We start from the raw sequence: 11,315 nt of genomic DNA, 5'->3' as shown, positions 1-11,315 counted from the left end.
AAAAAAAAAAAAACAAAGAAAAAAAAAAAGAAATTTTTTAAATGTGATTTTTGTCATCTGATGAACAGTTCAGTTTCACCAAAAACAGTGTTGTGAACAAGTGCTAACACATCTTGTAGCCTGGCAATGGGGAAGAATTCCTCCCTTCCTTTCCTCCTTCCCCCCTTCCCTCCCTCGCTCCCTCCCTCCCTTCCTTCCAGATCCTTGTATTTACTGGGCAAAAACTCTACTATAGAGCTACATCTCCAGCCCAAGATTTTTTTTATGAATCAACCAAGGAGACATTTACATGCCTGGGCCAGAGTCACTGTCTGTGAATACTGGTGCCAAAGAACAAGTTACCTTAAGGTGGTCCATAAGGGCTTCTGATACAGGGACTGTTTTGGAGTAGATTTACATAGGCTGAGGGGAATGACCTCTCAAGATCCAAACTGCCTCTCCTGGCTGACTTTACATACAGAATGGATGGCGTTCTAGTCAGTATAACAGAATATCTTAGGGTGAGTGACTTATAGGCTACGGATGTTTATTTCCCACAGTTCTGGAGACTAGAAGTCCAAAAGAAAGCCTAGACAATTCAGAATCTGGAGAGGGCCTGATTCCTGGCTTATACACAGGACCTTCTTGCTGTGTCTTCCCACTGCAGGAGAGATGAATGAGTTCCTTTGAGCCAACTGTACAAGGCATGAATCCCATTCCTGAGGGCTCTGTCCGCATGACCTAATCAACTCCAAGGCTATCACTTAGGATGTTGAGATTTCAACCTAAAGATTTTGAGGGGATAATACATTCAGCCTATAGAATGTTAAATTGTTTAATGGCCCTGTCCATGTTAAAGAGTAACTTCTGGGGGCTGGAGATGTAGCTCTGTGGCAACGCACCTGCCTGACAAGTTCAAGGTCCTGAGTTCAATCCCTGATACCGCCAGAAAAAAAGAGTAACTTCTGCCTTATTTGGCTTTCTAGGATTAGCTATGAAACAAAATTGACAGTTGTGCATCAGGCAGGGCTGGCACAGTGCTGAGGACGCAGCAAAGTGATGGGTCAGGGTGTGGCTCTCACCTCCCTAGGTGCTCCTGAATTGAGCCCACGCCAGAAGACAGGAATTTACTGGGCGGTATATCTGCAGATTATTGCTGAAAATAACACAGCAAAGAGATCAGAGTTTGGTTGACTTGTTGAAAAAGTGGCTGTACACCCTTCTTCAGTCTGGTGATAATCTAAATCCAGAATACTCAGAACCTCAAGTGTTTGCTGACTGAGGCAGACAAGATGGTAACTTGGAGACTAAGGTTTGCTACAGACTTACTCAGCAGACACTGCAGCCTTGTCTGTAGCTGTTTTGAGCTGTTGCTTCTCGTTTTCTTTTGCAGCGAGTGTATGTGTGGTGCTGAGCACTCACCCATAATGCAGAGAAGGAGGCAATCATGAAATAAATCTATCACTAAATTAAATCAGGCCAAATCCTGCTGCAAAAGGCAGATTTTGCTGTTATCTCTTTGGCCACCTTTCTGGCTCATTTTGTGTATTAAGCCAAAGGATATATAAGATGGCCTGTCCTTCCCAAGGACTGATTTATCACCATCTGCAGAATTCCCTCAGAAGGCTAATATTTAGGGCAAACCGAGTGACCCTGAGAAGGCTGCTCTTGAGTGGCACTGTGTGGCAATCTTCCACCTCACCCCTGGGGAAGGGCAGGGCAGCAAGTGTGGACGGAGGAGGAGGGAGACTTTTCTATTTCCTCTTCCTTTGTTATTTGGATTAATTACAGCAGAAACTCTCTAACAGACCCAAGTTTAAATGACTCACTAGGTTAACCAGTGCTCTGAGTCCCCTCTAAAACACACGGAACCTACCAAGTGCCCTAGGGATGCCGATGCACACTCCTGGCTGGGTCCCTGGAGCGAGGCTGGTGTGGGCTGCTTGGTGGTACATTGCAAGAGACTTTGCTTCTTCTCAACTTGTTCACGCTTGTCCTTGTGACCATGACTAAGTAATTTAACTAGTGTACACGTTATTTAACTGTGACTGCAAGAAGAGCTGTTTTTGCTTTGTTGTAGTCCAAGTAACACGTGTGTGTAGTTTAACAAAATCAAATAACGTTTCTTAAATACCGTCGAATCAGAGCCCCTTGTGTTTGTCTTTCCCTGCTCTACAGTGGCAACCATTTTTATTTCTTTCGGCTGTTTTTGTTTGTTTGCTTATTTTATTTGAGGCATAGAGTCCTAATTTCCTGATAGCGTATTTCTGTTTCTATTCATCTTTCAGTGATGGCAAACCTTCTGGAACTGTCAGTGATAACAGCCCGCTGCGACATGGGTGCCCTAACTTCACCATCACTGTCTTAGTTCTTTTCTTGTCGCTGAGACACAGACCTGACACCCACAACTTGAAGGAGGAAATTTTTTTTTTCCTCATAACTTGTAGAGGTTTAAGCCCATAGAAAGAGAGACCAAGGCAGGAGGAAGATAGATACACCCTTCTAGGCCACACCCCAGTGACCGCTTCACCTCCCCACGTCACATTTAGCTATGAACTCATCAATGTAGCGATCCATTGATGACTAACACACCCCACGATCCATTCACTTCCCAAAAGCCCTTTCTTTGATTCTTAAAAATTAGCCGTTTGGAGGCTAGGGGTAGCTCAGTGGAAGAAAGCACACTTACCATGTGTGAGTCCTGGATTCAAATATATGTATATATGAACTCGTTTGCTTTTTTCTTTGCTTTGTTTCCAATATACCCATCACTGGTTCAACCCAAAATTCTGGCGGAAGTGTAAAGCTTACCTGCTTGCTCTGTGTGCTTTTACATGCTGGTCAAGCAGATGTGGCCATAAAGGGAGACAGAAGAGAGGGCCGGGAGAGCAGAGTTTATTATGCAGCGCTCCCTTTGTGTGCCGGGAGAGGGGAGGTTGGTCCCAGGACTCCTTGCCAATGCCAAAGTCCAAGATGCCCAAGTCCTATTCTTAGAATGGTGTAGTTTTTGCATATAACCTCTGCGCATCTTTTGGTGCCCTTTAAATTATATCTAAGTTCTTTTATAAGACCTAATACATGTGGAGGCCAGGGGTTTGGCTCAGGGGTTCCACTGCCTGCCTCGCAAGCATAAGGGCCTGAGTTTGATCCCCGGTACCAAAAACAAAACAAAACACACACACACACACAAAACTAATGCATTGTAAATGTTATATACATAGTTATTGTACAGCGATATAGTATAAGAAAATGTCTGTACATGTGTAGTATACGTGTAATTAAATTTTTTATTTTATCTGTAGTTGGTTAAATCTACCTCTATAAAGAGGACTTCTCTGATAAGTAGGGCCAGTTGTCCTTCCAGGTTCTTGAAACAGGAGACAGGGCGTACCCTGTGCCTTCTCCTTCTCCTTCTTCTTCCTTGAGACCTTTCACACGCTAGGCAAATGCTCTACCATTGAGCTACCCCCCGCAGCCCAGTATAATTCCTTAGCTATTCATTCATGTTATTGAATAAATAAATCCACAGTTCATTCCCTTCCTTGCTAGTAGTATTCTACTGCGCAGTTATACCACAATATGTTTATTCAGTCACCTATAGATGAACACTGGGTTCTTTACAGGTTTTTAATATTGCAAATAAAGTTACTGGGAATAGTCTTGTCTAAATCTTCTTGGAATATATGCTTCCATTTCTCTAGGATAGAAACATAGGAGTAGAAGACTGAATCATATGATGAGTATATACTTCACGTGTGTGTGTGTGTGTGTGTGTGTGTGCATGCATGCTTGCTACTAGGGAAGGAACCCAGGGCTTTTGCACTGTGCTATATCACCAGCCTTTTTTATTTTTTGTTTCGAGACAGGGTCTCACTAAGTTACTGAGTTGTGACTCTTCTGCCTCAGTGTCCCAGGGTGCTGGGATTGCAGGGGTGCACCACCTCACCTGACTTACGTGCAACTTTTGAAGGAACTACCAATCTGTTTTTGAGTTTGAAAGCTCAAATTGTTCTACATTCGTTCATTATATTTCAGAAATATTTTTGGGTTTTGCTTTTCTTTGTTTTGAGGCAGTTTCACTCTGTAGTTCAGGCTGGCCGCTGCCTCAGCCTCCTGAGTGCTGAAATCACAGGCATGTGCCACCTTGCCCAGCAGAAATCTTTGTAATAGCTGCGGTCACTAAGATTTCTTCATAAGTCTTCTTCTAGTCATTTTATCATTTTAACGCTATGTCTGTGATCAAATTCTGTATAATGTGAGGTACAGGTAAAAATTGGTTGGGTTAGGCTTGAGTCTGTGGCCTCCTGCCTCAATGCCTTGAAGTGCTGGGACTATATAGCACCACATCGAGCTTGATGAAATCTTATAAACAAGTTGTATTTCAAGGATGCGGTGCTTTCTGCTGTCCCTCTGAAGGCAGTCTTTATAGTTTTCATAGCAAGGGTGTCTGTGCTCTCTATATTGATTTTTTTGAATGACAAAATAAAACAAAATTTCCCAACAAAATAATGAGAGAATAAGAATGGTTAACGCACACTGTGTATCGGCATCATCAAAGTGGTACTCTATATTGCTTTTGGGTCCCTTTTCCGTGTATTTTAGTTTCCATCATTCATGGTGGGAATTTCCCCACACACCTGGCAATCTGTGGGCATCCTTTTGTGTTGAAAAGTGAGGCCCTAGAAGGCTGAGCTGCATCTGTGGGGCTGGGGCCACTGCTGCACCGCACTGTTGAGTGATCTGCAAGGACCTGGTCGTTGAGCCGGGAGCCCATGAAGGTTGGTGCAGACCTGCAGTCCCTCCAGAGAGAGGCAGAATGGTGACTGGGAGCGGGGCTGGCTGCCAGTGTCCTGGGAGCCCCCTTGGGGAAGGAGTGGGCGTCTTTCCGGTGAGTCGGTGGTAAGACTCATCTCCCCCACTTGCAGGCGGTCTGGGGTCTCTGGTCCGAGCCTCTGCGGCACTCTCAGCCTGTGCAGCGAAGGCTCCTGTCACGGAGAGGGAAAGAGGATGGTGGTTCCCTCTTGACATGGGGCAGGAGAAGAGACCTGGGGTCCCCAGAAACCCTTCTCTTTTCAGCCCTGCCTCCCACTGCTGCTGGGTTCTTGTATTCCTAAGCCTTTCAACATTTCCAGTGTGAGTCTGAATCCGGTCGCCTTTGAAGCTTCCTCCCAAACCGTGTGGCTCCCTTCAGCCCTCTGGGCCAGCAGCTGCCTGATGACACCTCTTGCTGCTGTCTCTACTGTTCAGTTTGTCCCTGTGGGACACTCTTTTTTTGATTCTTTTCTTCACACTTCCATAGGGTCTGAAGAGGGAGAGGAGATAACTGCTCAGTCTGCTGTGTATTCTCCTTCCAAAGACATGTAAATGACAAATAGTCTTTAGAGCTGTGTTGTGATGTAGATGGCGCAGGACTAGAAGCTTGGCCTTACAGGGGAGCTCGGTGAATAATGAGTGACTTAATTTGTATTTTTAAGTCAAAATAATATGCTTGAGCTATGTAGTACATATGTATGTTTGTTTTCTCATTTAACAGTTGTCCACTTTTTTCCCCCAGTACTGAGGATTGAACCCAGGGCCTTCACGCCGAGCTATGTTCCCAACAATTTTTTTTCTTCTTTTCTTTGGTTTTTGAGACAGGGTCTCACTATGTAGTTGAGACTGCCCTAGAACTCACTATGTAGCCTACCAGGCTGGTCTTGAATTCACAGTGATCCTCCTGCCTCAGCCTCCAGAGTGCTGGGATTTCAGACATGTGTCACCATGCCCAGCTGTGCCCAACAATTTTTATTTTTTATTTTAAGACAGAATCTTGCTAAGTTTCCCAGATTGGGCTTGAACTTGCAATCCTCCTGTTTTAGCCTCCTAGAATGTTGGGTTTACAGGCTGGCACCACTGCACCTGACTAACCATTGTCCACTTTGAATTTTTCCAGTGAATCAACCTATTCTGTTGCTGCCTGTGACTTAAGAGACAATTTGTTTTGATCTCTATAATTTTTATTTCATGACAGATAGATGTTGTCTAGGGCAAGAGGAAATAGAAGTCCAGGACAGGACACTGCATCTTGCTTTTCTTTAGGTGACAAGGAAACTAAGTTATGTTGCAGGAGTGAATATAGGACTATGATTTAGTCGTTTGCTCATTAGTTCTTTCAATAAATCCTCAGTCGCCACCTGCAGTGGAGCATGGCATTGTGGTAATACAGAGCCTTCGACTTCACCCACACAGATGTTCCCTGATTGTTCACAAGCATGAAAGAGACACTGTGGCCCTTTCCTTGAGCTGGATACAAGTTGACAAATTTCTCTTCTTTATTCTACTTTTTAGCTGGAGGTTTAAAAAAAATGACTTCGTTCTCTTAATTTTAGTCAGGGAGGCAACCATCCATGTGAATCATTGGTGGGAAGGGCAATCAACTATTAGGCAAAGGTCTAACTATGCAGCAGAAACTCCCTTTCTATGAATGGAATCATCTGGAAAGCTTTCACAAAGGCACTAGTTAACAGTCAGAGTTGGATGCAAGGATTCAACTGAATTCTGACCCTGATTTGAACCATCACACAGCGAGCTTGCGCAGTGTCACAGGCTCTGTACTCATTTGCAGGCTCTGCTCCTCATGACAGCCATGGATACCCTTCCCCAAAACAAGAGACAGAAACAGCTTCTGCTTGGTATGGGGCAGCCTTGTCTGGCTCCAGGGAAGGAAGGCACTTGGAAGAATGGTATTTCCTTCTTTCTTTCTTTCTTTTTTTTTGAGACAGGGTCTCACTATGTAGTTCAGACTGCTCTGGAACTCACTGTGTAGCCCAGGCTGGTCTTGAACTCACACTGATCCTCCTGCCTCAGCCTCCCGAGTGCTGGGATTACAGGCGTGCACCACCAGGCCTGGCTAGGATGTTTTTTCTTTAAACAACCTGGTTCATGTCAATTGAGTGGAGTCAACCAGCAGGTTTAGTCTCTGGAACATGGCTTTCTCATACACAGTGACCAGGGGGCTCCATGTGGCAACTCTGGTGTCTGTGTCACACTGCAGGGATCAGAGTGCCCGTATGAGGAAGTACTGCCAGTTTCCCTTCCTTTTTTGTGTTCTGCTTGCTGTCCTCCACCTTCCATTCTGCAGAAGACAATGCCGTGGTGGGGGAGGGAAGGCAGGCGGCGTCTGTGACCAGTCAGTGTGAAGGGGAAGGGCTTGTTGAGCAGCGACAGGAGCTATGGGACAGAATAACCTGGTAGGATTGGGAGGAAACAGAGGGACTAGGCCCAGCGAGGACAGGAAGAGTGGGAGAGGCAGGATCAAAAACAGAGAAGGAGGAGGGGAAAGGAAAGAAGGGAAAAGAAATAAATACAAGAAAAGGAAAAAAAATGGAAACAAAGTCTTTGTAAATAGGGAAGCGTGGAGGTGGTAAAGGGAGGGCAGGGGGGATGGGGGAAAAAAGAACCCAGGCACATCATGTAAAGGCACAAGATCTCAATGATGAACGTAACTGTATTGTGTACCTAAAGTGTGCCAATAAATTTAATGAAAAAAAGAGAAAAGGAAGAGCAAAAGCAAGGGACTGGGTGTATGTGATGAAACAAAGAGGAGGGAAGAGCCGGCAGATAGAAGAGGGAAAGGGCCAGGCTTTCTCGGGAATGCTTTGTGTGTCGTCTCCTTTCATTGAGTATTTTGGTGGGAGGTTTCTGAGCCTCGGGTGGTATTGCTCCCTTAAGAGTGGGAGCTCATGGTAGCTTTCATAAGCTTATTGTTGACTTTCAAAGCTGTTTACCTTATTTGCACACGACAGATCTGTGGGCTTTGTGCCTAAGAGCAAGATGAGAGAGAACGCTCCAAGCATCGCTCCTCTAGCCCATGGCCCAGGTTCATTAACAGTGGCATGGAAAATGTCTCCTTCAAATCTTCTTCCCTGCCTTCCCCTTCAAGGGAGAGCCCTTGGAAGGGAGATCATGTATTGGAAGGGAGATGAAGGTGCAATATTAACAGACAGTGAAATAACCTTACTATGATTGGATGTGTTTCAGAAAATGTAAATATTGCATTTTTATAGCCTTAATTCCTCTATTAGTCATCTTTCTGTTGCTGAACACAATATCAACACTCATAATTTAAAAGAGGAGAGGTGTAATTTGGCTCATATTTAAGACAATGTAGAGCTGGGTGTGGTGGTGAATGCCTATAATCCCAGCACTCAGGAAATTGACGCAGAAGGATGGAACTGAGTTGGAGGCCATCTCCATAATGAGCTACAGGGTGAGCCCTTGTCTCAAAAACAAAACAAAAGGAATTTAGACTCTGATCATCTACCTGCAAGGCAAGAATATCATGGTGGAAGGGCATTACAGAGCAAAGATGCTCAGTTCCCAGCAGCCAGGAAGCAGAGCAGAGTACAGTGCCAGAGCAGAGGTGACCAAAGGTACACATCCCCGGGCCACACAGACAGACCCAGAAATGTGCTCCACCGGTCCCTCGGGAGGATCCCAAAGCCAGTCAAGTGGATACTCTGCCCGAACTGCCACAATGCCAAACCTTCATCCCCACATCCTGGTTGTAGACCAGCAGTTGCTGCTGGAGGCTTATAAAACTAACCCAAACAGAACCCAGATACCCGAAACCTTCATTTCCCAGGAGGAGCCTAACTTCTACCCCAGGACTGCCCTGTACAAAGTTCTGCCATACAAATACAGTTATGAACAAAGTATGGCCCCGGGAGTTTTGTTCTTCCTAGTGGGGAGCCGCGGAAACCACAGCTACCACAGGTGGTAGACTTGGCAGAGATGGGAGCATATGGGGTTGACAGCAGAAAGAGATGTCACCATCTGGCACACCAGCCCCTCAAATGATTCCATCACCTCCCTGTCCTGCCTCTGCACTGGGTGGAGAGCAGAAGGCATTTTAAATCTATTTGCCTAATTAAAAAAAAAAATTACCTAGTCCTGATTTAAAGCAAATGGAGATAGAAGGTGATATGCATTGTTAGGGGTTTCTGCCAAGGTGGATTTCAAAGCAGAGGAGAAAGGTTTCTGAGGATAGACTATCTAGGATCTGACTGCTGGGAGATGAACTGGTTGTTTCCTGTTAGAACAGGATGAATTAACCTCCAGGGGGAAAACCAATCAACAGACTAGCTTGGGGAGAGAAAGGAAGATCAGGTAAGGGGTGGGGCTGCAGAGGGCTTTCCTGGAGACCCCACTTGCTAGCCCCTGGATGACTTTCAAATCAGACTCTGGCAGCAGAGCTCCTTACCTGTTGATGTGACTAATTTATGTGGGATTTGAACATGAGTACCAATCTATTACTCTTTGAGATGCTATGGATACCTTGTTGGACTTTAACATCTAGAACCTTAAGGGCTGTGCATTTCTCGACTCTTACTTAGGGTCGTGAAATTTTGGAGGCAGAGTAAATGGGTTGAACGGATTTCTCCTTTCAGCATTTTTCTTGTTTTCTTAGTTCAGTGATGTATCCTGTGTATATGTATTACACATTCTCATCAGCTGAGACACAACAACCAGATACTGCCTCAAATTCTGAAAGCCATGACTTGTTTGGATTGGAACAACTACCCTCAAAATACCCAATAACATAAAATCTGGACTACACCCTCAGATCAATAATCCTTAATAAATAAGCATGTCACTGAGTCATTCCTCTCGAGAAGGTTTCTTGTTCATCCAAGAATGACTTATCCAGGGGTTAAAGAACAGTGCTGATCCCTTGGAGTCAAAATTGCGCTGGCTGCTCCTGCCCTGTTTTCTTCTGTCAACATTGGACTCAGTGATGCCTGCTGTTGACAGGGCACGTTCTGTATCGGATAAAACTCTGGATTCCTGCAGCTGCCCTCTTTAGACCGTGGGTGGCTGCAGTGGCCCCTCAGTGTCCTCCACTCTGGAGACTAGAGGGAATCCTAGCCCTGTGATGGTCAGTGAGAATTCCATCTCCCTCCCTACTCCAGATCCATGAGAAGGAAGAGGAAGAGTTCAACGAGAAGAGTGAAAATGACTCTGGAATCAACGAGGAGCCTCTACTCACAGCAGATCAGGTATGAGTCTCTCCTAGGTAGGCTCCTGGGCCCTTTTGTTCTCCTGAAAAAGTTTAAGAGAATATAACTGCCACATCCACTTAGAGGAGAAGAAAGCTGTCTGGTCTTGGGGTGGCTTGTTGAGAAGTTGGGGTGCCTTTTTTGCCAACTCATTTTTTAAAATTAGCATATATATATAGTTTTTTTTTTTCTTTTGGTACTGGGAGTCAAGCTCAGAACCTTGAGCTTGTGAGGTGATGCAGTGCCACTGAACTAAATCCCTGGCCCTAGTTTATGTATTTGATACACAAGAAATACATTCATCAGAGGGAATTGGTACATACACATATCACATTTATCCTTTTAACTTCCTCTTCCTCTCCCCTCTTTCCTGTCTCCTTCCTTCAGTTGGGGTGCCTTTGATGAGGAATTTAATTTTATTTTATGCCACCTGCTTCCTGACACGGGTGGCTGGGCTCAGGTTGTGAGGACAGCCAGAGACAGGCCTGGTACTCACTGGCTTCATGGCCTGCTAAGCCGCCTCCTGCAATTCTGTGTACTCGGAGTCAGGATATTGAAATGAGTTTCTCAAATATCTGTTCTTCTAAAAAGAGAACTGACAGATGAGCCTTCTCTCTGATGGATAATTTCTCACATTTTATAGAACACTGAAAATTTTGGACTTTCCAAAAGAAGCCTTAGAGACACGTCTGCCTTTGTGAGAAGAAATAGAAGGTTTTAACATTTGGTTGAGTAATTATATTTTAGCTTTAGTAATTTATTGAGGAGGTTAATGTTGAGTTTGGATTCCTTATTCAACATCTTAGTCAACAAATTCTTATTTTGAGCTATAAACAATGCAATTTTTCAAAAAAAATCTTTCTGAGAACGTTCCACTGGGACCTGTACTGTCAAAAAGGGCCGTTTAGTATAGGTGCTTCTTCATATCTGTGGTCAAAAGCTAGGATTTTTTTTTCTTTTTAAAAATTTCTTTAACTAGCTGGATGTAGTGGTGCACACCTGTAATCCCAGCACTCAGGAGGCTGAGGCAGGAGGATCGCTGTGAGTTCGAGACCAGCCTGGGCTACACAGTGAGTTCCAGGTCAGTCTCAACTACATAGTGAGACCCCGTTTCAAAAAAACCACACACACAAAAAAATCTTTAACTTTTTAAAGGTGGAATTTGAAGCAGGAAAAGAACAGAAGGTAGAAAAGAACAGGGGCTGAAAGTTATCCTTACAACTTGTGAGAAGAGGCTGGACCCAGTGATAGAGATTCCATGTTAGCTCTCCCCAGAGAAACTCAGCCATAAAATCCTGA

At 44.7% G+C, this 11,315-nt stretch overlaps 1 protein-coding gene across 2 annotated transcripts in view; it reads left to right on the top strand.

The window, feature by feature from the left end:
- Positions 1 to 11,315, top strand: part of Fez1 (fasciculation and elongation protein zeta 1) — a 42,676-nt gene that overhangs the window by 17,863 nt on the left and 13,498 nt on the right. For both annotated transcript variants that reach the window (XM_010628689.1, XM_010628690.3), the window contains exon 4: positions 9,930 to 10,016. In XM_010628689.1, coding sequence (XP_010626991.1) covers positions 9,930 to 10,016 — 87 coding nt within the window. The remainder of the gene's footprint in view (positions 1 to 9,929; positions 10,017 to 11,315) is intronic.

This window comes from Fukomys damarensis, unplaced genomic scaffold, assembly GCF_012274545.1.
Source record: "Fukomys damarensis isolate Sample0158 unplaced genomic scaffold, DMR_v1.0_HiC HiC_scaffold_16, whole genome shotgun sequence".
Lineage (NCBI taxonomy): Eukaryota > Metazoa > Chordata > Mammalia > Rodentia > Bathyergidae > Fukomys > Fukomys damarensis.
The sequence above is the reverse complement of the archived record's forward strand: the minus strand, read 5'-3'. Positions and strand labels throughout refer to the sequence as shown.